A 27,254-nucleotide genomic window follows, 5' to 3' on the forward strand; every position below is an offset into this window, starting at 1 on the left:
TGCATTTGTTTCTTCTTCAAGATTTCTCTATATGACTTAACTAAGTTTACATTAGGTTAGATGTAAAAATCAATTATACATAGTTTTGGAGCGCTCCACATATTTTTCTATTTGTAGGGTCTATAGGGAGGATGGACTCCTGTACACTGAGGCAAGAGAACCCAAACCTGGTGTAACTAGGAGAGTGGTAGTTCTTCAAGAGTTTAGAGAGTTTATCCTCACATTGGACGATGACATCCCCTTACCTGGGCATTTGGGACAGACCAAGACATGGGACAGACTAGTGAACCATTTCTATTGGCCCAATGTGTCCCAGAAAGTAAGGGAGTTTTGCAATTCCTGTGTCATCTGTCAAGCCATTGGTAAGACAGGTGGCCATCCAAAGCCCCCTACCTTATTCCCCTTCCAGTGGTGGGTCCCCTTTCAAAGGGTTGATGTAGACATTGTGGGTCCACTTGAACCTCCCACAGCATCAGGGAACCAATACATACTGGTAGTAGTGGATCATGCTACCAGATACCCTGAAGCAATTCCCCCTTAGGTCAACTATTGCCCCTGCAGTAGCCAAAGCCCTAATTTGTATTTTTACCAGAGTGAGTTTCCCTAAGGAGGTGGTTTCTGACAGAGATGCTAACTTTATGTCAGCTTACTTGAAACACATGTGGAATGAGTGTGGGGTGACTTATAAGTTCACTACACCATACCATCCACAAACCAATGGTCTTGTTGAGAGATTCAACAAGACACTGAAGGGCATGATCATAGGGCTCCCTGAAAAACTCAAAAGGAGATGGATGTCCTCCTGCCACGCTTGCTTTTCACTTACAGAGAAGGTGCCACAGAAGGGAGTAGGATTTTTCCCCTTGGAACTTCTGTTTGGCTATTCTGTAAGGGGGCCACTGGCATTTATTAAAGAAAGCTGGGAGAGACCTCTCCATGAGCCTAAACAAGATGTGGTGGATTGTGTGCTTGGCCTTCACTCTCGGATGGCTGAATACATGGAAAAGGCATCAAAAACCTTGAGGCCAGCCAACAACTCCATAAGTTGTGGTATGACCAAAAGGCTGCAATGGGTGAATTCCAGCCAGTGCAGAGAGCCTGGGTTCTAGAGCATGTGGCTCCCAGGGCACTTCAGGACAGATGGAGTAGCCCTTACCCAGTTCTTGACAAAAAGAGGCAGGTCACTTACCTAATAAGAAGTGAGAAGCACCTCCACCCAGTACAGGCTGTGTTCCTGGCCACAGAGTGACAAAGGCACTCACCCCATGTGGCCAGAAACTCGTCTGGTTGTGGCAGGCTGGCAGAAACTGGTCAGCCTAGCACTAGGAGTCAGACTGGCATTCAGGGGGCATCTCTAAGATGCCCTCTGGGTGTATTTTACAATAAATCCCACACTGGCATCAGCGTGCATTTATTGTGCTGAGAAGTTTGATACCAGACTTCCCAGATTTCAGTGTAGCCATTATGGAACTGTGGAGTTCGTAACTGACAGACTCCCAGACCATATACTGTTTATGGCTACCCTGCACTTACAATGTCTAAGGTTTTGCTTAGACACTGTAGGGGTATAGTACGAATGCACTTTTGCCCTCACCTGTGCTATAGTGCACCCTGCCTTAGGGCTGTAAGGCTTGCTAGAGGTGTGACTTACCTATGCCACAGGCAGTGAGAGTTGGACATGGCACCCTGAGGGGACTGCCATGTCGACTTAGTCATTTTCTCCCCACCAGCACACACAAGCTGTGCGGCAGTGTGCATGTGCTGAGTGAGGGGTCACCAGGGTGGCATAAGACATGCTGCAGCCCTTAGAGACCTTCCCTGGCCATAGGGCCCTTGGTACCAGGGGTACCATTTACAAGGGACTTATCTGTGTGCCAGGGCTGTGCCAATTGTGGGAACAAAGGTACAGTTTAGGGAAAGAACACCGGTGCTGTGGCCTGGTTAGCAGGGTCCCAGCACACTTTCAATCATAACTGAGATCAACAAAAGGCAAAAGGTCAGGGGGTAACCATGCCAAGGGGGCATTTCCTTACATGTTGCAACCACTGCCATCACTTTCGTGTACACCCGACGAGCGCTGTTAAAGCCGAAGGGAAGCATGGTAAATTGATAGTGCTCGTGGCCTACCATGAATCGTAGGTAACGACAGAGGGCAGGCAGGATTGGAATGTGGAAATAAGCATCCTGCAAGTCCAACGCTACCGTTCAGTCTCCTGGGTCTAAGGCAGACAGGACCTGAGCCAGGGTGAGCATTTTGAATTTCCTCTTCTTCGGGAAGTAGTTGAGGTCCTGAAGGTCTAGGATAGTACGTAAGCACTTGTCCTTTTGCGACACCAGAAAGTAGCGGGAATAACAACCATGACCTACTTCTGGCACAGGGACCTTCTCTAAAGCTCCCTTGGCCAAGAGAGCCATGACAACTTGGCAGAGAAGTGCCAAATGATCCTCCTGAAGTTGGCTGATTGATAGAGGCATGGCCGGTGGGGCAGATTCGAAAGAGAGGGAATAGCCTTTTCGAACTATCTTCAAAACTCACCTGCCCGTAGTGATGGGTTCCCAGTGGGGCAGGTGATGGCGAATCCTTCTGCCAACTGGATCGGAGTGAGGGAACGGACTAGGAAGGTTTGGAGGCTGCAGCGGGGGCAGGGGTGAACTGGGCAGACCTCTGGTTCCCTGTCCCACGCGGGATTCCGCATTCCCAGCCAAGCAGCGGCTGAACAGCATGGGTGGCACAGTGGCTGGATAGGGACGCAAAAGGGAGCCCCTTCTGTGGCCACGAAAGGGGTGAAAGGTGGATTGTTGGGGGCAAGTGGCAGTGGAAAGGCAGAGGGACAGAGCGGTAGCCTGGGAGTCCTTGAACCTCTCCAAAGCAGAGTCAGCCTTGTCTCCAAAGAGACAGGAGCATCAAAGAGCATGTCCATAAGAGTATGTTGGACATCCCCCGAAAAAACAGATGCAAGCAACCAGATGTGGCCCCTCAAGGCCACTGTCGTCGCAACAATCTAAGAGAGTTGGTCATGTCCAGCCCACATCTGATTGTGAACTTTGCCACATCTCTTCCTTCAGTGACAGCTTGGGAGACGATAGAACGGGCCTCCTCTGGTATCTGCGGCATAACTTGCGAGACTGTATCCCACAGAGTAGGTATAGAGGCCCAAAAGCACTGCGGTGTTCACTGACAGCAGCACAAGACTGGAGGAAGAAAACTTATTCTCCCCAAATTGTTCCAGTCTTTTTGATTCCCTACCCAGTGACATGAGATAGTCCTGTTCACAGGAGCCCCTGTGTTGGGTCTGGACCAAGTACCCAATAGGACATCGATGAGGGCTTCATTGAATGGCATAAGAGGCTCAGATGGGGAAGCCCCTTGCTGAAGCACCTCCGTCAGGAGATTAGCCCTGACCTGAACAGTAGGCAGCTCAAGGCCGAGGACCTCAGCCGCCCTACTGACCACCATGAATTAAGTCACTCCCTCCGCCGTAGCCACGGTAGGTAGAGACAGCATGCCAGTGTTTGAAGAAGTGTCCTGGCCACTGGCCTCGCCAAAATCCTGTGCCCAGTCCAAGTTAGGGTCATCTTGGTAATCATAAGGGTCCAGGAACCTCTCCAATCCTTCCCTGAATTCGTACCCATAAGAAAAAGAGTCCGAATCCGACCTGGAGTGAATAGGCCCATTGAAGGAGGCGGCTGACGCCGGTCAGACTGTGAATCGGAGGGGACCTCAGTGACCGGAGGAGAACCCGAAGGGCCCCCCTCACCGAACCCCTTGGGCCCGAAGGCACCGTATCAGGGTCGGCCTGCCCAAAAATGAGGCGCATGCCCTCATAAAAATCCTTTAATTGGGCATGGGTTGCTTCGGCTCCTGGAAACTTAGGGAAGTGAGGATCGGACCCAGAAGCAGACACCCCGAAGACTGAGACCTTGAGCGTCAATGCTCCACCCGCGTTGCATCAACCGAGCAACAGGGTGAAGAAGAAGGGTGATGGGATCTCTTCTTCTTACCTTGACCCAAAGACTTCGAGGAAGAAGAATGATGGTGGCTCTGCGACCAGTCTCGAGACCTTCCCCTCGAGCGTGACTGGGACCTACACTGAGTCGAGCGCCGGGCCACCATAAGCTTGAGGGACCGCTCCTCCAAGGCCTTTGGTGCATGGCCCCGCACTCGGAGCACGATTTCGGGTCGTGCTTGTGCTCCAGGCACCACATACAGACCCAATGCGGATCCAACACCAACACCATGCACTGACAGTCCTCGCAGTTTGAAAGCGGTCTTTGGGGACATCCCTCGATGCACCAAAAAACTCACCAAAAACTCGACAAAAGGGTCTAAGTCGGTCAAAAAGAGACCAAGGTAGTTCTCTCAGGCTCAGCGCGTGGCACGGAAAGAAAAGAACTAACGTCACTGCGCTGAGGCGGCATTTATGTACTACTCCAGACGTCATCACGGCGACTGACGCCAACGGAGTCGACTGGCACCTACTGAGAAAAAAATCTCCGGATCCGGTCTGACACCTGGGGGAAAATTCTAAGGTAAAGAATCTCCAATTAGAAGTCTCTATCAGATCTGTTGTGCAAGCAAAATTCCAGTTTTGTTTATAAACAGTCTACAGTGTAATAAAAAAATTATTATAAAGCAATCTAATTTACCCTCACTTTCAATAAAAGGTACATATATATGCAGAGTCCTTACAATCGGTGAGCACTAACATGCTGCATTTGGCGCACGCCAGCTGATCGGGCACATTTTAATCCATTTTTATATAGCAGCACAAATGCAGTTCACATCTTTATCTTTCAAAGCCACAGAAATTGGGCGGTTGTTTTACAGGATCTATGAGGTGACAGAGGCATTACGTTCTCTTTATTCTTCCGGTGTTTAACTTGTGCCGAAATGTAAGCCTGCTCGCGTAATTTAAGTCCATCGACCTTGCCTTTTGAAATATTTTTCTAAACCCATTTTAACAATTCCAATCGTCTCTTTGGGCGACTCTTTTGCAGTGCCTTTTTCGGCTATTTGACAGTAATCCACTCAAAAACCGTAAAGCTAGCGCCAACACGCTGCGTCAAATACTAACACTCAATCAGCAGCAACCCCCCCCCCCCAAAGTAAACTAAACGCAGCCTGAATGCTGACACCAGAAAAAACACATCAACAGTAAATGCTGATAATTTTATAATTTGAAGCCGCGATAGCTGAAATGCCGTCAAAAGCGTTTTTTTGTTTGTTTTTGTTTTTTACTAGAGTTACACCATGCACTGAAACAATTTACAGAATGGGTGTCAAACGTCCAACAGGGCCTCACTCGCAACATCCGGAGAAGTCAGATCAGCCATTCCTCTGTAAAACACATCCTCATATCAAAGGGTTAAGGGGGCTTAACAAAAAACACAAATGTAAGGCAACATGAAGCATGTGAAAAAATATCATGACTGCCAAAAAGAAGCCTGCTATGCCGGTTACCCTGGTGATGGGTTAAAAAGGGATTGCCAGCTGAATAGCTGTATGATATGAAATTAAAATGTTTCACGTTGAACAATCCAAAATGAATTGGGAAAGGTTATAGAAGAGGAGAAGGAGAGAGAAAATCAATTCGCCGATGGCAAATAGTGAATGGAAAGGAGCATGAATAGGATTTGCCAGTGGGGTGCAACAGATGCCAAATATCCTGCAGCCAAGGCATTACAATAATACTGATGAAGTGTGTAAGAGCTTTTGGAATCATTGCAGGGAACAGAGAAACACTCCTACAATAATGAGCCTATTCTATTTCGCCGCGCTCCCTGCAGCCGCTGCTGCAGAACCAAGGACGGCAAGATGGCGGAAACTGGAATCCAATGGCATGTTCACATGAATACTGGACTGTGAATCAGTGACTCTAAAACGGACACTCTTAAAAAAAAAAATTGCCCAGCCTCCGGCACAACAAGAATCTACTATAAATCCCACGACGCCATTTGTGCTGGTCCGAAGTAAACCATCAAACAGATATGTTTTCCCCAGTTACAAGTCCAGACTTGAGAGACAAAAGGCCTTGTGTTTAAACTGGGCGGGAGGTGTGACTGGAGAGCAGAGGGCGGGGCAAACAAGAGCAGATGCAACCCAGGACACTGCGTTAGCGAGGAAGAGCTTTCGACTGCCCTAAACAGTTCTCGACACCGCAGGACAGGATGCAGCACAGCCCTTCCAAATAGTTTGTCTATATTAATACGTATCATAAAGTGGGAAAACATATTTTTAGATGCTGCCCTACGAACGCTAGTACTCATCCAAAAAGATGCATGTTGCGCATTCCAAAGGGCTGCGCGCGACAACTGGTTACGAGCCTTCTTTCCCCATTTTTATTTATAAAATTAGAGCAGTACAATAATTAAATTCTGCATTCCTGGGAACAATGTACCAATTACCGAATGCCAGGTAAAGGCCGCTGAATTAAAAATGGTAGTTAAAAGGAAAGTCTGTGTTTTGCTCATTAGTTAATTATGAGAGAGCATAAGGCAGGGATACTGGAAACTGAGCACCGTCTTATGTTGTCTGAAGCAAAATGGTTTATTCTTTTGTCGTCCTTTTCCAGGTAACTTGGCTTTTATGTACGTGTTATGAGCACTGATATATTTGTGATTTACTATTTTGAAAATCCAATAAACAGATTCACCCAAACAAAAGAGGGCATAACGGATCATAAAGAGATAGAGGCAACGCTTGATTAAACACTAATCAGATGTTTCATTTTTATACAGTGTTTGGCGTTTAAATGGCTGAGCAATTCATAAAATATGGGCGGGTCACAGTGAGTCTAAACAAACAAGTTACTTAACTTCAGTAATGCCTCATCTGGTAGAGACATATTCCAGTTGCAGTTTCTTTACCTGTCAATTTCCCCCAGTCCTCAGCTTGATCTGGAGACTTTTCTGAGCAGTACCCCTGTGCACCGTTAGGTGGTGCCGAGCAACTCCACGTCTGTCCTTAGCGCCGGGTAGGTCTCTGCGGGGCCTATATAAGCACCACATGCTGACGTCGGTTTCGTTTCACTATTTTCCATACCAGAAGTGTAAAGCCATGAAAACCACCGACTACTGGTGCGTCAAAACTAAAGCCCTTAAATGGGAGTCCCTGTCCCTGGAAATCATTCTGCAGAGAAGGGAGGATGGGTGGGTCGGTAAGGAATCTGCAACTAGAATGTCTTGCTATCAGGACAATTATGGAGAGGCTCAAAAGAAGTGCACATCAGAAAGGTCAAAACAAAATTCAAATCCCACTAGGGAATAATGAATGTGGATGGAGGAAAGAGATCTGTAAGACCTTTAAGGAACCTATACACAATAGGAGACTTAAAGAAGCTTGATCAGGCAACCTAAAAAATGCACAAATTGCACATAAATAATCTTTGAGAGCGCCCATAGCAGAGCCCTGCTGGGGCAGAGAAAGAAACAAGAGAACCTCACAGGGAGAGGCAGAAAGGGGGTCAACAGACGTATCTGTGTACCATGCCACAAATTTCTTACAACAGGCGTATAACCATTTTGGTGGAGAGACTGGCTGCCAACATAACGTTACAGACTTCCGGGAGGAAGGTCAGACCGTAAACTACCGCAGCTCTAGCTCCACGCAAGAAGGTTGTCAGAGGACAGGCTCGGGTGCAGAACCCTCCGCTGCTGCTCCAACAGAAGATCCTCCCAAAGGGGTAGTCTGATCGGCGGATCAACGGACATGCTCAACAGCTTGGGATACCGGACTCTTCATGCCCAGTCCGGAACCAGAAGGATTACTTGGCCCAGTCATTCTTGATCTTTTTTTAGAACTCTGGGCAGAAGTGGTAAGGGCGGAAAAGCATACAGGAGGCCTGAGCTCCACTCAAGATGAAGTGTCTCTGAGCGACTGCCGCCTTAGAAATTCAAATAATCAACACTGCTGATATTGAGCAATCGAACCAAGGCTCTCCCTACTACTGAAAGAGAGCTTGGGCCACCTCCGGATGGAGATGTCATTTGTGATGCAATAGACATTTTCGTCTGAGTTTGTCTGCTGGACGTTCAGAGAGCCCACCAGATGTTGAGCCACCACGGATATGCCCTGCTGTTCCAAACATGTCCGGAGGCGCACAGACTCTTGATACAGGGTCCACAACCCTACCTGCCCTGCTTGTTGCAGTACAATATGTAGGAAAGTAGCATCTTTCTGACATAGTTACCCCTACCATTTGCATGTTGTCAGTGTGTTTAGATTGTAGTGCACTGTGGACCCCAGTGTCTGTGCTCTCTCTCCTCTAAATATGGTTGTTTGGAAACTTTTACACCCCACAATTGGCATACTAGTGTACCAACGTAAGTCCCTGGTGCATGGTACTTAGGAACTCTCTCATGGGTTGCAGCATGTATTATGCCACCCATAGGAGCCCATGCAAACTGTCTGCAGGTCTGTCATTGCAGCCTGCATGAAATGGTACATGCACCTTTCACTTTAGATATAAGGCTTGCCTTATATCACGGTCACAGCGCTTGGACACTGTAAGTGATCCCTCTGGTAGGCCCTTCAGCCCAAGGACAGGGTGCATGTTCTAAAGTGTGAAGGCCTCCCTGCATGAGCAGAGGTGCCCCTACAAACCTCAGACTCCATTACCTGGGTGTAGGAAGCTGGCTCTGTATATACTATATCAAAATGAGATATAGGCCCTCATTCTGACCTTGGCGGGCGGCGGAGGCCGCCCGCCAAAGTCCCGCCGTCAGGTTACCGTTCCGCGGTCGAAAGACTGCGGCGGTAATTCTGACTTTCCCGCTGGGCTGGCGGGCGGTCTCCTTCAGACCGCCAGCCAGCCCAGCGGGAAAGAGGCTTCCACGATGAAGCCGGCTCGGAATCGAGCCGGCGGAGTGGAAGCTGTGCGACGGGTGCAGTTGCACCCGTCGCGTATTTCACTGTCTGCGCAGCAGACAGTGAAATACATGTAGGGGCCCTCTTACGGGGGCCCCTGCAATGCCCATGCCAGTGGCATGGGCACTGCAGGGGCCCCCAGGGGCCCCGCGACCCCCCCTACCGCCATCCGGATCTCGGCGGTCCGACCGCCGGGATCTGGATGGCGGTAGGGGGGGTCAGAATCCCCGCGGCGGTGCAGCAAGCTGCGCCGCCGCGGAGGATTCAATGGGGCCGCGGTACACTGGCGGGACCCCGCCAGTGGTGCCGGTCCGACCGCGGCTTTACCGCCGCGGTCGGAATCCCCATTGAAGCACCGCCGGCTTGTCGGCGGTGCTCCCGCGGTCCTCCGCCCTGGCGGTCAAAGACCGCCAGGGTCAGAATGAGGGCCATAGTGTGCACAGAGTCCAGGGGTTCCCTAAGAGGCTTAACAGAGGCAATAATAGATAATACTAATGGTCTATTTGTGGTTGTGTAGTCGAGCAGTTAGGCTTATCAGAGGGTAGTGTTAAGCATTTGTTGTACACATACACAAGCAATACGTGAAAACACAGACTCAATGACTTAACTCCCGACCAATAGTTTTTTATATAGAAAAATATTCTTTCTTAATTTATCTCTAGAAACCACAAGATTCATTTAGCAGGAAAGTACATTAAACAAAAGGTACTTTGCATAGTAATATTTAGAATTTTGAATGGAAGCGACAATGTACAGAGTTTCCTTTAAAATGGCAAAAAGCTATTTTAAAATTGGACGCTGCAATTAATAACAGTTCCTGGGGAGGTAAGAAAAGTACAGTTTTTGAGGTAAGTAACAAACTTACGGGTTCAGTCTCTGGGGCATAAGTAGCCCACCGTTGGGGGGTTCAAGATAACCCCAAACACCCAGCACCAGCAACACATGTCCGGTTAGGTGCAGAGGTCAAACTGGAGCCAAAATAACATGAGCCCCTATGGAGACAGGGGGTACTCTGGTTCCGGTCTGCTTGCAGGCAAGTACCCGTGTTGTCGGAGGGCAGACCAGGGGGGTTTAAAGGAGCACTGGGGGTGCCCCAAGTAGGCACAAAACATGCACCCTCAGCGGCACTAGGGCGGCTGGGTGCAGGGTGCAAACAGGGCTTCGGGTTTCCAATGGAACTCTATGGGCGTACCTGGGGTTCACTTAGGCGCTGCAGGCAAGGCACAGAGGGGCTTCTCTGGCAAGCCACCGACTGGGCAGGGAGGAGGGTCGCCTGCTGGTCACTTCTGTACCGGTGGCCGGTTTCTCTCGAGTTTGGGGGCTGCGGGCGCAGTGCTTCTCCAGGTGTCAGATATCTTCGTCCTGTGCAGTCGCGGTTAGGGGATCCTCGGGATTCCCTCTCCAGGTGTTGTCGTGGAGGGGTGGGGAGGTCAGCCCAGGGTGGACACTTAGTCGGAAGCACATGGGCTCTGGCTGGTTGGTTCCTCTGGATATGGGCCAGGGGCGTCAGGTGCAGAGTAGTTTGGACACATGCTTCTGGAGTGAGGTGGGAGTCCCTTTAAAGGTGGTTTCTTTGTCTTCTTGTTGGGCAGGTCCGCTGTCCACGGGAGACGTTGCTTCTTCTTGTGCAGCTTTTCGAAGCAGGAGACGGGCTGGGGCCGAGTCAGTTGTCTCCTTTTCTTCTCTGCGGGGTTTTCAGCTCAGCAGACCTTCTTTCTTGAGGTCATCAAGAATCTGAAGAGCTGGGTTCAAGGTCGCCCCTAAATACTAAATTTAGGGGAGTGTTTAGGGTCAGGGGCAGTAGCCAACGGCTACTGTCCCTGAGGGTGGCTACACCCTTCCTTGTGCCCATTCCCTCTGGGGAGGTGGGCACATCCCTATCCCTATTGGTCCTAATCCTCAAAAGAAGGATGGAGGATTACTCAAGGAGGGGGGTCACTTCATCTCTGAACAGCTTAGGGGTGGTCCTGGCTGAGGGGAGGAATCCTCCTTGTTTTTCTCATTATCCTCTGGACTTGCCGCCAAAAGTGGGGGGCTCGTCCGGGAGGCGGGCATCTCCACTAGCTGGGGTGTTGTAACACCAGGCTTCAGCCTTTGAGGCTCACCGCTATGTGTTACAGTTCCTGCAGGGGGAGGTGTGAAGTACCTCCACCCAGGACAGGCTTTGTTTCTGACCACAGAGTGTACAAAGGCACTCACTCCATGTGGTCAGAAACTTGTCTGGAATTGGCAGGCTGGCATAGACCGGTAAGCCTTACGCTTGTAGTTGGGTTAAAATACAAATGCTCTGTGTACATTTTCAATAACCCCCACACTGACATTAGTGTGGGTTTATTGTGATGAGAAGTTTGATACCAAACTTCCCAGTGTTCAGTGTAGCCATTATGGTGCTGTAGAGTTCGTAATGACAAACTCACCAGACCATATACTCAGTATGGCTACCCTGCACTTACAATGTCTAAGAATTGACTTAGACACTGTAGGGGCTTAGTGCTCATGCAGATATGTCCTCACCTGTGGAATGGTGCACCCTGCCTTAGGGCTGCAAGGCCTGCTGCAGGGGTGACTTACCTATGCCACAGGCAGTGGTTTGTGGGCATGGCACTCTGAGGGGAGTGCCATGTCGACTTAGTCATTTTCTCCCCACCAGCACACACAAGCTGCAAGGCAGTGTGCATGTTCTGAGTGAGGGGTCCCTTAGGTTTGCATAATACATGCTGCAGCCCTTAGGGACCTTCCCTGGCCACAGAGCCCTTGGTACCAGGGGTACCTTTTACAAGGGACTTATATGTGTGCCAATTGTGGAAACAAAGGTACAGTTTAGGGAAAGAACACTGGTGCTTGGGCTTAGTTAGCAGGGTCCCAGCACACTTTCAATCATAACTAGCATCAACAAAAGGCAAAACGTTAGGGGGTAACCATGCCAACAGTGGCATTTTCCTACTAAAAAGAATTGAAATCTTGCCAAGGCTAGACCTACGGACCCTGGCAAAGCTTATTTATTCAGTTAATTGGTCTTACGTGTACAGGACTGTTGTATAAATGGCACTACGGTAGGATAAGGGAAAGTTCCTTGTGACATCACACTGTGTGGCACAGCAGTGCTACGAATGCCATGCAGGATCAGTGCTGATGCACAGGGAAGAGATGTATGGGAGATGGTTATGATCAAGTGCAGTGTTCTTACTGGAAACTTATGGCATGTCGAAATGTTCAGGTGTGCTATTGGTGTTAGGTGGATATGGCTTAGCAGTAGGCTAGAAGGAAGGTAGTCCTAATTGTAGGGGGCAGGGGAGTACTATGTGAAAAATAGAGTGTAGGGGTGTATTGCTGTTAGGGGTTTGTGATGTGCTTGTTCACGTCCTTTTAAGAGGGAGTGTTGGTGGTAATAATGTTGGTTTTGGTAATATGAAAAAAACAAATAGCAAAGTGAGCGATACCCTGTTCAGAACTCACTAAGGATGTGTTAAAGAGATATATATATATATATATAAATAACTAATATAATAATATATAAATACTTCAAACGATTCCCTCTCCCACAATCAGAAGCACCACACGCCATGGAATGTGGTCATTCACTAAAAAAGACCTGGAAATTTGCACTGGTTGTTCGCTAATCAAATACAATAAACCTCCAGGAGGCAACAGAGGAAGCTGGATATCCAGTTCTTTCAAGAAGATGTTGGGTAACAATGAAGATTAAGGCAAGATAAGAGAAAGGTTGATGCACAATAATTAACATTGAAGGGGTAGATGGTGCACACACAGCCAGTGGATAATGGTCTTAGAGTCCCTGTTATGCACAGCTTACCACTTGCCCAGGTGCAGTCTCTATGTTCCTAGAGAGCTAAGGGTCATGCCTGGGCACTAAAAGGGGCTTGTTGCAGGATAGGGTACAAGCACTGATCTTCAGAGCAAGCAAAAAGACAATAATGGGAGCCACTGCTAGGTACTGTACACCCATTTTCAGGTATGGCCCAGCAATGCCGCCAGCCTCATGTCATTAAACAAAAAATAAATCACAAATACATACATGCAAACAGAGAGGGTCTTTGGGTTAGTCCTGTTGTTTGATTGGTCTGTTCAGCTATCATTCAAATTTTGCTTCCACCCACCACATCTTACAGCATGGGGCAATGAATCAGCCTACTTCAGTCATTGGCTCTCTTGCACTGTAGGTGGCATCATCTTGCCTGATAATACATGCTTACCGGCATCAGCTTATAAAAGCATTTTTACTTCAGTGCATGGTTTTACTTTTAAATGTTTCTATTCTTTATCATTTATTTTAGTAATCTGTAGTAAATGGCTGGACACAGTGGTGTTTCTTTCAACTATTTATATTCCATCAGGACAAACCCCTCTCCCAGCTACTTCAGCCAGGCACATAAAGAAACTGCCTTGGCATCTTTCAAACTTAGCAAGAGTCAGTGATATAATAAAGACTTCCCAACATTCTACATTTCAATCCATTCTTGTAGAATAGATCAAAAGGTCTGATCTCTATGCATTGTAACATAATCCTTATGTCTTTAGTATCAAATCTGTTTTATTGTTTTTTTGCAGTAACACATACGTTAACCTACAACCGGAGGTCAGCAAGGAAGCATAACTTCACCCATGGGGTGTCTACAATTATTTTTTTTTTTAAATTAATTTCACCCAACCTGCCCGAGGACTCCTGCACCATTAATATTCTTATATCCCCTGTCTAAACAATCAGGGTGTTATGTTCCCTACTAAAACATAGGCTTGAAACTTAGGTATTGTTTCCCCACCCATACTGTCTATCGCATCTAAGATAAGATAAGATGTCCTATAAGTCTGCAAACTAGGACATTTCCAGAGTATGAGCGTCACAGTGCCCACACCCTTGACAACATGTGTCAGATCTGCAGGTGCGCCATGCATGTAATTTGGTGGTGGTATGTTGCCAATGCATTATCACTTTTATCAGTGCCTCTTCTACAGTTGCGGACTTCGAGGTTGCACTCCTGCTTCATATCAGTGAGCAGTCAGTCTATTTCCAGTTCCCATCTCTTTTAACCCGGTGTCTTCCCTTCACTTGTTGTCTGTGTCAAAAATCAATGTATGTCAGAGACAAGTTTCGTATCTCTCTTTGGTGGTCAGCACTCTTGAAGGGGGGCATACCTACTGCTAAGATGTGGTTTAGAAGTTTTTTGTAAGAGCCAATGCCTGACCTGATAGTAATGCTACTGCTTTAATTTCTAGGAGGACGAGTTCCCCTCTTAAGCCAACGCAAATGAATATATTCTGTGCTCAGCAAACGTGTCCTCAGCTTGCATATATATATCCATTTATTTTCCAGAAGGCAAAGCTTCCTTCCCCTTCAATCACCAAAGACAAATCAGGATTACTCAGTATCAGAAAGAACAGGGAGGGAAATGTTATCAAGTCCAGTAGGAACGCATCTTTATCTCACAGTGTTAGCACTGCTCCTGTTACTGGTGAGCAGTAGAGGACCCAGATCCTGTTTTGTTTTCCAAGAAGTGGACCCTCCAAATGTTATACCGGCCGCTACCTGGATCCAGGAAACACCCATGCTTCTAGAATTCTTCTCAGTCTCGTTGCACAAGAAATCAAAGTTGGGCCACCTGACAGTAAAGTGTTATGTTTGGGACCCCTAGCTCTCTGGCTTTGGGGAGTATGTGCATTTCGCATCTAGCTAGTCTCGGTTGATTCACCACACATACAAAATCATCTATTACACTTTGCATTCTTTTTTCCTGTGTGCCGGCAATAGAAGAGTCTGAAAGAGATATAGGATCTGCAGTGAAAGTCCAATTTTGACAGCATATAATTTACCAAACAAAGAAAGGACCCCAGAGGCCAAGGATGTTGGTGCTGCCTTACTGCCAACATCAGGTAAGTGTAACAAATCTTCACCATCTCATCCATGGATGAAGCAGTCTGCAGGGAGAGGTAGGCTGGGGATTTGGTAGACCACTGAAAGGAGAATCCCGCCTTGGCCCAAGACACATGCTCTTGTGGTGTGTAGATGTCCAGGATCTGGCCAAATTAATCTCGACCCCGGATACATTTTCATGTTGGGTTTGGAAACAGACATTAAGATGTCATCGACCTTCAATGAGAGGGTGTCTATACGACCATGACCTGGATCATTGCGGGGGCGGCTGACATCGGGCAATGAGGAGCTTTAGGGACTGTTACCACACATTGGGGTTCATGGTAAGGCAGTCCTCACAGGTTTTAGAGACATGGCCAGGCTCAAAGTACCAGAAGCTAACTAGATAGCGTCTGCCCTAAAAAATGGACAGTGGTAGCTCTATCTTTGGATCTCCACTGATGGCACAGAAAGAAAAGAACTTATGTCAGTGTGCTGTGTGGTGCCTATGAAGACACCACACACATCACTTCCAGTGTAGCAGACATTGAACTGAACTAACCCACATACCAGTATGCAGTGGTGTTGCTAAAAAATATCTGGATCCCGTATGATGCCTGGGAAATATTCTAAGGTAAGGAGTCTGTGGCCAGAAGTCTCTGTCAGATGCATCTAATAACAGCCAATCCATGATACATCCGATAATAGCCAACCCATCATGAGGGCAAGAGTGTCGTCATAGATATTTATAGTTGGGCAAAACTATATGAACTTGGTTTATTTTCAGCTAACATTTCCAAAACTATTCTTGTCCAGTTTTTAAACGGTTATTGTTTTTCACACCAGCCTCACTGTTTGTCAGAGTCCACAGAAGACATTTTGCTGTGTCCCTAACTTGCACCTGGTGTACATCAAGTTACTATGTAGCGCTGTGCATAGCATGTATGATTGTGTGTGCAGTACAGAACATGGAGGACTGTGGATTCCATATTGGAAGCCCAGGGCCTTGGAAAGTAATGAAGAGGTAGTGGAGCGATCCCAGACAGAATTAAGGATTGCATGCATTCATGAGAGCTGGCTGGCTGGGGGGACAGACAGACACACACACACAAAAAGGGAGAACCAGAATCTCTTGAGCACTTCAAAGGAGTTTTTTGGTTCTGAAAAGGTTGATGATCTGTGGGGCCTGAACACATCTCCAGAAAGAGATGGGGCTGATAAGGGAATCAAAGCGTAGGCTGGGGGCTTTTGTTAACCTTTTGATAGGCATGTATTACCGAGACTGACATACAGGTGTGGTCCTCTAGTCACTCCCAAGGCCTGTGTTGAGGGGTTATAACGTTTGGAGGCCCTCATGCTTCGACAGGCTGCTTCCTGAACAAAGAACAGGACAGGGGAGTAAGCAACTTAAAGTGGGAAACCCCAACAACATAAATTTCAAAGACTAGGACACTATATCACTTCTATACCTTGAGCCATCCAAAACTGCCAAAATATAGCAGTACATCAGAGTGGAGATGCAGCACACCTTTTGCCTATTGTGACCAGGACTGGGGACCAAGGTCTGCTAGCCTCCTTGCTGAGTAAGGGGACATCACTTAGGAGAATCAAGCCCACTTGCCATGGAGCACCAGCATCTGTGTGTCTGCTGATACCAGAAGACCCTGTGAGGAGGAGAAGAGTGACTGGAGAGATCGAGGTCCAGAGGGGATCCTGTTGACTGTTTCCCTGAAGTGGACTGTGAGATTCCGGTCCACAATGGGACCATGGCACCTACTGGGCCGTCTGCAAGTGTTCGCGACGCCTGTATGCCAGGTGGGGGCTAGGGACAAGAATAAGGGCTGTTACATCCTATCGCATCGCAGTGACTGAAGTAGGCTGTCACCCTGTGTAGTGTTGAGACCCAGAGAAGCATGCCTGTGCGCTGTTGTTCACGACCACTGTATGCCAGGTGGGGACCGTGGTGTTGAGTAAGGGTTGTTTATTCATTTGTTTATAAATTAATAAACATTTTTATTTTTCCTTATAATTTCTCATAGGGAGATTATCAAATTCATGAGAAAAATTACTAATATGCACTTTAAAACTGGAAATTCTGTCTTTCTCCACCCTCTGATTTTTGGAGGTAGAGGCATGTGAGACTGAACATAGGTATATCTGAAACGTAAACAGTGAAAAAGTGTAGACTTACACCTAGGTGCAAGAGTAAATTTACACAAATATATCTACAAGTGTTAATTTACCTTGGTGAATAGGACCCTTTGTATTTTTAAAGTTTTCTGCAAAAACTTAAAAAGTTGCCATTTGAAGGATGAGAAGAAACCTAACACTATGCAATGCCTGGGAAGGCAAATGCGAGATAAACTGCGAGTACAATCAACATTAATACAAAAAGTAAGCAGCGGCCTCTTTTCATAGCAAAAACAGAGAAACATAAATCGTTAAAGCTAATATTTTGCTCTGACATAATGTAGTGCTCTAAACACTTCCTCAAGAAACACATTAAAATGGGCATGTTTAACTGAGGATCTGTATAATAAGCAGCTTTTGGCAATATAATAATAAAGGTTAAATTATTTATCTGACATAAATGAGTAGTTTCTCATACCAGCGTTCATACATTCCAGGTACGACCACCCCCTGTTCTGAATGGCTACCACTGAAAGTTGCGTCAAAACATTATTGTTAAAAAAGTGAAAAAATAGGAAGATGACGATTCTCATTCATAAGACAAGATGTCAGTCACAAGCTGTATGTGAGCAGATTCCTGCTACTCAACAAATACAATTTATATTCCAGCTATATTGGCTTGCTACTTGGTAAACAAACCATGTAAGAAGAGCTCTGAACTGTCATAATCCATGTCCAGCACAAGACGGCAGATGTCAAGTCAAAGGATTCGTATGGAAAACAAGCATTTGCAATGCAATGGATCTCGCATTTGCCCGAGTTAGAGCTATTTACATCGCAAACTCCTAATCGGACGTCTTACCACATAACTTGAAAATCAAAAGCAAACAAGTTTCACATATGAGAGCCGGTTCTCATCGCCACAGCCGACATGAGCATTAGCGATAAGGAGACACGCTCGCAGTCAAACTTATCGGCAAAACTGCAATTAGCCACGTAACAGGGGCGATAGCCAAGCGGTAACAAAACCTCCCAAGGAGGGACAAACGTGAACCATTTACCAATGTCATCAAAGGGTTTTTGAAGGGCAAGCCCACAAATGAATGACAGTGATGGGCGTGAGGTGGGCGTTGTTAAAAGCCCAAATACATACCAACACGTCGGAAAAGCAGCGCATGCGCGCTGTTATGCTCAACCTACAAACGAAAGACTATGCCCTGGCAAGGCAGCAATGCCTCAGTAGGTGTACAAAGAAAAAGCCAGTTAAAACTGTGAGATAAATCATATTTCCATCCCTAGGCCAGAGTAAAACTCAAAAATAAACATTTTTATATTTGTTTCGATCGAATGTAATTACTTGTGAATTTACTTTCAATTCTAAATAAATGATTTTTCCCAAGGGAATATTCCTTTTTAATCACAAATTAAATATTACGCTCTTCTAAACTTTTACCATTCTAAATTTGTGTTTTGTTATTAATGTGTCGATGGTGTGCATACAGAAAACTCCAGATGTACTTCTATCTCTAACCTTTTACATCTCAGGGGAAGGTGAATGAAAAGAAAAGAAGCATGTGCCAATGTTAAACTAAAGCACCATTAATTAGAAGAAAATTTAATTAGAACAATTATTATAAATTCCACGCTGGTTCTCGACGCACTTATCTGTGAACTAGGTGATGCTTTTGACGAAGGTGTCCAGCAAATGTGTTGAACTAAAATATCCTACCTGGGATTCTCCTGGAACCGCTGCGATCTCTGCTGTGCAGCAACATACAAAGACACCGCAGTTGCCAGCAGTTCCTTTTTCTCTCGTTCTGTCAAACTGTGCCCTGGTTTGAAAATAAAAAAGAAAGCCATGTGCCACAAGACAAAAGATCATCCACATCTCTTTTGACCTCAACAACAAACAATGCCTTATACAAAAACAGTAATCACCTTAAACTCATTTCACTTCAACACCACAGTACACACAAATATTATCCATAAAAATGCAACTTGAAACACTAACATGCATGCATACGGAATGGAAAAGTACATATAAGGCGAACATCATATTTAGAGATGTCCCTCAGCTAGTATCTGTTTTCTTACACAAATTACTAGGGCGAATCTTGCACGTATTTTCCCATTGTTATATAAGGACCATCTTAAATTGCTATTCCTGCCCTTTAGGGGCACTCATAAAAGAGCGACATTTCCGGCTATATCAGCAATCAAAAATAACAATAGTGATTAAAACACACCCTGAAACAAACACACAGACCCCTGTTCCGTGTTTGGTGTAATGGAAATACAAAGCTCGTTCCCAGCCTTTTTCTTGCTGGGGATTGCACTGTTATACTGTATGAGCTTTCAAAATTAGGTTTTGTTTTTTAATGCATAGAAGGCTCAGCTCCCTTTGTTACACTTACATGCACTGACATATTTACAGGTGTTACTAAAGCAGGAAAAGAATGGGCTCCTTTCCTTAGATTGTACAAAGGAAGGGGAGAAGACATAATCACAGGGCGGACTTCAGGTTGTTTTCAACAGGAACTGAAAATACAGCCGAGAATATTCTCAGACCGCTTTCTATACATTACAAGCAGGCCAAGCCAATAAGTCTGGCACTGGCCTCCAGCCTTCTGGTTTTGTCAATGTTTGTTTTGTCATCGTTTTGGAAAACGTGTTGGGGAAACTGCCAAGCCCTCCTCAATTAAAAAAAAATTGGCTAAAAATATTTTTTGTGTGTCAAAAAACACCCTGAGCATTCGCAATGCAATAGGTCTCACATTCGCTTGAGTTGGAGCTATTGGCATTGTAAATGCATAACTGGACTTTTTTGCCTCATTAACTGGTCAACACAGCTCAAGTTTCACAGACTCAAATGTGAGGTTTCTGCTTTGCATTTTCAGCTCGTATAACGTTATAAAAATAAAACTACAAGTCCCAGAATGCAAAGCTGAAACAAAATAAATTAGCAAATCATGCATCGGACTAAAGAACTGGACATCTCTACGAATACTACTCCAAGGGCTGGTTTCCAGGTTGTATCACATTTTAAAAATAAAACTTCAAGTCCCAGAATGTCAGCTGCGAAGAACGTGTAGTAAGGAGATCAGAGTGCATGTAAAAATGTCAAAATAGTTCTGGTGATTAATGTGGAAATTTGGACTCATTATAAGGTAGCGCAGAGGGTTAATGTTCTTTCTGAAGAGACAACGCAGTTCTTCTAGTGTAAGCTTGGACTCATAAGGTAGCACTGAGGGTGAATGTGCCCGCTGCAAAGAACATGTGCTAGGCAAATCACAAAGTGCATTTTATGTAAAAATGTAAAACTAACTCTGGCAATTTACATTCGCTCTGGAGAAAGAACGCACTTTTGTCTAGTGGAGCTTGGAGACATCATAAGGTAGTGCACAGTGTTGATAGGCCTGCCCCAAAGAAAGCTTTCTAAGTAGATCAGAGTGCATATAATTTAAAAACTATACCACCTATTGAGTTAATGTTTTGAGCGCCATGGCAGCCAAGAGAACATACCTTTGTCTAGTGGAAGCTTGGAGTCATCATTAGGTAGCACACAGGGTTAATGTGCCTGCTGCAAAGAAAGTGTACTAGGCAAATCACAAAGTGCATATAATGTAAAAATGTCAATATAACTCTGGCGATTTATGCTCTTTCTGGAGAGAGAACGTACTTTTGTCTATTGGAAGCTTGGAGTCGTCATAAGATAGCGCACAGGGTTAGTGTGCCTGCTGCAAAGAACGTACTAAGTAGATCAGAGTGCATATAATGTAAAAACTATACAGCCGATCGAGTTCACACTCTGAGCGCCATGGCAGCCACGAAGCACAGACAATAGAAAAAAGTACTTTGTCCACACTGAAGTATATCTGCAATCGTGCAATTATCCCTGTAACAGGATCTGTGTCCAAGGTGGTAACCAAACTGCCCCAAGGCAGGACAAACGTAAAGTATTTACCAATTACATCAGTGATTTTTGAAAGGCAAGCATATGAACGAATCAAAGTGATGGGCGTGAGGTGGGAGTGGTTAAAAGCCAACAATACTTACAACAGGTCAAAGAGCTTGCCCACTGTGGATGTGCTCATTGTAAAAGGGAAAAATGCTATTACTCAATGAAGTTAGCCCATGGCTAATATGGCCTGACTTATTGACTCATGCTGTATTCCTTACCTTAAAATTTACCCCAAGCGTCAGTCTGGGTCTGGAGATTTTTCTTCGAGCAGTACCTCTGCACGCAAACAGGTGGTATCGGTCAACTCTGCAATTTGTCTTTGGTGTCGTGGTCGCCGGATATGATGTTGCGGGTCCTATATAGACGCCACCACAACGCACCGACATCAGTTCTTTTTCACGACTTTCCATGCCAGAAGCGCGGAGCCATGAAGGGCATTGACACTGGTGCGCCAGTACTAGGGCCCTAAAAAGGATGTCCTTGACCCTAGAAATCAGTTTGCAGAGAGGGGAGGATCGGTGGGTCTGTAAGGAATCTGCAACTAGAATATGTCTCTACCAGATAATTCATTACAGAAAGTAAGAAACTTGTTCATCTAATACAGACTTCTAGTTGTAGTTTCTTTACCTTAGAATAGATACTCAAGCAATGTCAACCCTGGAGGGGGTCTGCAAACTAAGATCATACAAGGAAATCCTGCAGGACCGAACGGGCAAAGTACCTGTCCCTGCAGACCTGACTGACCAGGCAGTAGTGTCAAAAGTGAGCACAGCAAACTAAAAGTGCTCTTGCCCACTGTCAACTGCAGGTAATGTCTGTGGGCTGGCAAGATGGGGATACGGAAATATGTGACCTGCAAGTCCAACACTACCATCCAGATCACAGGTCAAGGGGAGAGAGAACTTGGGTGAGAAGTTTGAATTTTCCTTTCCTCAAGAAGAGGTAGGTTTAGAAGGTGCAGATCTAGGACATGACAAAGTACTCTGATCTTCTTTGGTATTAGAAAGTAGCAGGAATAACAACCACAACCAACTTCTGATGCAGCCACCCTCTCTATGGCTCCCTTGGCCAAGAGAGCCTGCACTTCTTGACGAAGTAAGGAGAAATGGTCCTCTATTAGCGGATCGTATGTGGGTGGCATGAGTAGTGGGGTAGTCACCAAGGGGAGGGAGCAGCCCTTTGGATGATCTGGAGAACCAAGTGGTCTGATGTCACTGTCTGCCAGTGAGGCAGGTGATGGCATATCCTGCCTCCCACTGGATACCCATGATGGTGGGAGGCCAAATAAAGAGGTTGGGATGCAGCGGCCACCGCTGTCTGCTGGACTCACGCTTTGCCCACAAGAAGGCTAGGAAGCTTGTTTGTTGAGAAGATGAGAGCAGATGGAGACCCCTTCCATTGCCACGAAAGGGCAGAAGGCAGATTCGGGTAGGCGAGGCCAAAGACAAGCCCAAGTATCTGTCCCTAGCTCTGCTGTCCTTAAAGCACTCCAGTGCTGAATCTGGATCTGTGGGGCTCGACAGGCACCAAGAGTGAACCTGCAAATGTAGGTCCAATTGGGGCCCCTACCACACCTGTGCGGCCCAAAGGCGATCCAGATTGTCCGGGTCTGCCCATATATGATGCGCATGTCCTCATAAAACTCTTTCAGTTGTGTAGGGGTCGCTCAGAGAAAATCAGGAAAGCGTGGATCGGACCCAGGTTCAGGTTCCGTCAATTGGCAGGGCCTGGAGTGGCAACGTTCCTGGGGTCTCGTTGGAAGACTTCAATGGATGCAGTGAAGTTGAAGACCTCTTCGACTTCTTGTGTTTATGGGACTCACCCTTTGAACAATGTCGGGAGCGGCTCTGCGAGAGGTCCTGGGACCTTCGGGGTGAACAGGACCTTGAGCGTTGCGGAGTTAACTGACATCGGGCGGTAAAGAGCTTGAGGGATCACTCCCTCAGTGCTCTGGGATGTATGACAAGGTAGTCCTCACTAGTCTTGGAGTGATGGTCCCACACCAGACATCACATACACATCAAGTGAGGGTGTGTCATTAACATTTGCCTGTGACAGGCCCCACATTGTTTGGAATGAGCCGGTTTCTTGGGTGACATCCTTCCCAACAGAATCGATGAAACGCCGACAAAGGCAAGCCAAAAAGTGACAGAGGGGTATCTCATACTGGATCAGCTCTATATGGAGCAGCAAGGAAAGAGATGATGTTAGCCTGCTGAGGTCGCGCCTATATAGGTACCAAGCACAGCCCTTCCCATGCGGACGTTGGCAAGTGGAACCGACCGACACCAGCTACCAACACAGGGGGTACTGCTCCAAAAACTTTCTGAATCTAGGCTGACGACTGGTGATTATTCTAACAAAAGGAATCTGAAGCTAGAAATCTCTATCAGATTAATTATTTACAAAATATATTTGTCAGCACTGGTTTGATTCCACAAATATTTAGGAAAACAAAGTTGGTAACAGTGCATTCTGTTACTAACATCTAGTTGGAAGTACCTTTGCTCCAAAAGATATGTAACATGCTAGTTGAAAAGATGTTAGGAGTTAGATGGATGTTGGTAAAAACTTAAAAGAACTACATACACATTAACTAGTTCTCTAAGAGTGTGGTTTAGTAGCAGACAAGGCCTGCAAACAAGGACACAACCCTGACTGCCAACAGCTCCAAAAATATTTAGTATACCCAAAAATGAAGATGAAGAACGGGCTGAAGCACCTTCAAGTGCTCTGGAGAAGGGTAGTTTAAAACAGTCATTAGAATTAAGGGGAACAATAGAACTAAAAAGGCATCTGCAATATGCCTGCACTGCAGAAAAAAGCGAGGGGAGGCTGCAGAAGGAAAGATATTTTAAACACCAGGAAAAAAATAACTTGTCTTTTTACTTGCTTTTCAAAGTCTGTATTTTGCCAAGACTCCGCCACCCCAAAAAAAACTGAAAAATATATACATACATGCAGGAGCTTTCAGCCAGGCATCTTTATACATTTGTCTGTTTTTATGTCATTCACATTTTACTTCTGACCAGAACAGTATACAGCATATGGTAATGATTCAGCCCAGATCAGCCATTGGCTTTCCTCATAGTAAGCATCAGCACTTTACCTGCTTACTGCTATGTAGTGTCAGCTCCCACATAAGCGTTAGGCACAGACATGCTAAGTAGTACCCCTAAATGAATAGCAAGCTTTACAATTGCAGGTTACTAGTGTTTGTGGGATTGATTGAGTCAGCTCCTGCACTCACCTGCTGCAGCAGTTTCCATCCGGTGAGACACCGGATAACTCTGAAACTTGCTGCAAATCCATTTACTTATACCATTGCTATTGGAGGTGCTATTTAAAACCCCACCAGGACATCATTAGTTATATAGTCTTCCTTGGCTGGTGGAGTAGTGCAAGTAATATGAATTATTATTCCCAGGTCCCTTTTCAGCATGTCTGGCAGTATGTGGCAGTTAACACACACGGGTGTTTTCTAAGTTCATATCAGTGGTTCCACAAAAGTCAGAACTTAAAGATTACCTCTCATCAGTCTTGTCCCCCTTCCATGCACATTGTTTGTGGTTTGTTTGGGTGTGAAGAAAACTCTCAACTAGCCATGAATATGTCTGTAAGTGTGCATAAAAAGTAACAGTTTCTTCCATGTACCCTAAAATCGTTCCAATTTTTTTTTGGTTCTCCTATGCACATTAAAGACTGCGTTCATGTAAAGAACCCCTTTATGATTCACGGAGGCCGATATTAGGCTTCGTCCCACGTAATGTAGTTCACCAAATACATTAACATTCAAATCATCATTCACATTGAAGATATGTTACTATACATTTTAAAAACCTTTATCATTTGCTGTCTGACGTAAGAATTTACTTTGATTATTCAATATGTATGTGTTTTTCCCAGAACATGTGATATAATTAAACATGTTATTTTCTGCTTAACACTGTGCTATCCAAGTGAGGAGACGCAACAGTGGTATTCGTCCACTTTCTTTGAAAACAGTTTTTTATCAGTATCTCTCCAGCTTGTCTCAACTCTGAGACAGAATGGACCTTCACACCGGCTTTTTGATTCAAGTAATTTTAGTCAGGTGCATTGTTGTTGTGTTATGTTATTCTTTTATGTCACTTTTGTGTTTTCCTGTGTGTTGCTGCAATCTGTTGAAATGTACAATATTTGAATAAAGCCTGATGGGCTGGACTGATCTGAAGTATGGTCCGATGCTTTCGTGCGATATGCTGACCTGATATAGTGTTCAGTTTTGCTGCATGAGCTGCTGTGCTGTGCTTTGGTGTGAAGTGGTATTTTGGAGTTATTTAATCAACTGTGCACTGATGTTCTGTGCCCGGATGGGGAAACAACCTTCACAACGCAGCTGTTACCATGCAATAGGTTTACCACACATCCATTACTATACATATGCCTTCACCACACACATTTTTACCATACATATGCCTTTACCACGCATGTCATTACAACAAAAATGTGAGTATTTCACAGGTAAGTCTTGAATATAAATATATAGTAGGAAGCTGGCTCTGTATATACTATATCAAAGTGAGATATAGTGTGCACAGAGTACAGGGGTTCCCAGAGGCTAAATAGATGATACTAATGCTCTATTTGTGGTAGTGTGGTCGAGCAGTTAGGCTTATCTGAGGGCAGTGCAAAGCATTAGTTGTACACACACAGAAAACAGAAGAAGCACACACTCAATGACTAACTCCAGGCCAATGGTTTTTATATTGCAAAAATATATTTCCTTAGTTTATTTTTTGAACCACAAGATTCAGTTTGCAGGTAAGTACCTTAAATGTTTCGTATTTCACACAGGAATCAACGGTACTTTGTTTGAAATAGGTAAGTAAAACAGTTTCTGAATTACCGGCAAAAAGATATTTTAAAAATGGACATACAGCAATTTTCAAATACTTCCTGGGGGGGAAGAAAAGTTAGATCTGGTTACAGGTAAGTACAACACTTACAGGCTCAGTCTCCGGGTTTTAGGAAGTCCACCGGTTGGGGTTAAAGTTAACTCCAAACACCCACCACCAGCAGCAGAGAGGGCTGGCAGGGTGCAGAGGTCAAAGTTCAGCAAATTAAAGTGGGCTCCTATGGAGACAGGGGGTACTCGGAATCCAGTCAGCCAGCAGATAATTGCCCACGACACGGAGGGCAGACCGGGGGGATAAGAGAAGCACTGGAGGGGCCACAAGTAGGCACCAAACACACACCCTCAGCTGCACAGGGGCGGCTGGGTGCAGGGTGCAAACAGGACGTCGGGTTTCCAATGCTGGTCTATGAGGAGACCCTGGGGGTCACTTAGAGGCTGCAGGCAAGGTTCGGGGGTGTCTTGGGCACACCACTGGTCGGACAGGGAGGAGGGCCCCTGCCGAACGATGAGGCATCGGGGGTCGGTTTCTCCAAGACCTGGGGGCTGCCTTTAGCCATTAGATATCTTCGTCCAGGGCTTCGCAATAAGGGGGGTCCACAGGATTCCCTCTGCAGGCTTCGTCGTGGAGGGGTGGAGAGGTCAACCCAGGGTGGGCACTTGCTCGCAATTGCCTGGGGACCCTCTTTTGCTGGGTGGACCACCTGGACGTGGGTCATGGGCGTCGGGTACACAGGGGTCAAGACTCGCGCATCTGGAGTGAGGTGGGAGACCTTAGTTGTAGGTTTCTTCAGACAGAGCTGCTGTCCTTGGGAGGTCTTGGTCCTTTTGGGAGCAGGGCAGTCCTCTGGATTTGGGCAGAGGTCGCTGGGCCTGCTGGATGTGTCACTAGTCTTTTTGCAGGCTTTTTAAAGCAGGAGACAGGCCGGTAGGGCTGGGGCCAAAGCAGTTGTCATCTTCCTTCTTCTCTGCTGGGGGTTTCAGCTTAGCAGTCCTCCTTCTTGTAGGTCCCCAGAAATCTGGTGAGCTGGGTTCAGGGAGGCCCTTAAATCCTAGATTTAGGGGCATGTTAGGGGTCAGTAGCCAAAAGCTACTGTCCCTGAGGGTGGCTACACCATCCTCGTGCCCACTCCCTTTGATAAGGGAGGGGGGCACATTCCTATCCCTACTGGTCCCTGTCCTCCAAACCAAGATGGAGGATTCTGCAGGGGCGGGGTCACCTCAGCTTTGGACACCTTAGGGGTGGTCCTGGCTGGGGTGGTCACTCCTCCCTGCTTTCCCTAATTTCCCCACCGGAATTGCCGCCAAAAGTGGGGCTTCGTCTGGGGAGGAGGGGGGGTGGCATCTCCACTATCTGGAGTGCCCTGGGACACTGCAACCCAAGGCTTGAGCCTTTGAAGCTCACCACGAGGTGTTACAGTGTGAAGCACCTCCACCCAGGACAGGCTTTGTTTCGGACCACAGATTGCAGAAAGGCACTCACCCCATGAGGTCAGACACTTGTCTGAATGTGGCAGGGTGGCACAGACCGGTC

At 46.2% G+C, this 27,254-nt stretch overlaps 1 protein-coding gene across 2 annotated transcripts in view; it reads right to left on the reverse strand.

The window, feature by feature from the left end:
* PCCA (propionyl-CoA carboxylase subunit alpha) overlaps positions 1–27,254 on the reverse strand; it is a 2,021,650-nt gene that overhangs the window by 818,596 nt on the left and 1,175,800 nt on the right. For both annotated transcript variants that reach the window (XM_069205070.1, XM_069205071.1), the window contains exon 18: positions 18,595–18,697. In XM_069205070.1, coding sequence (XP_069061171.1) covers positions 18,595–18,697 — 103 coding nt within the window. The remainder of the gene's footprint in view (positions 1–18,594; positions 18,698–27,254) is intronic.

The sequence above is a fragment of the Pleurodeles waltl genome, chromosome 8 (genome assembly GCF_031143425.1).
Source record: "Pleurodeles waltl isolate 20211129_DDA chromosome 8, aPleWal1.hap1.20221129, whole genome shotgun sequence".
NCBI classification, from domain to species: Eukaryota; Metazoa; Chordata; class Amphibia; order Caudata; family Salamandridae; genus Pleurodeles; species Pleurodeles waltl.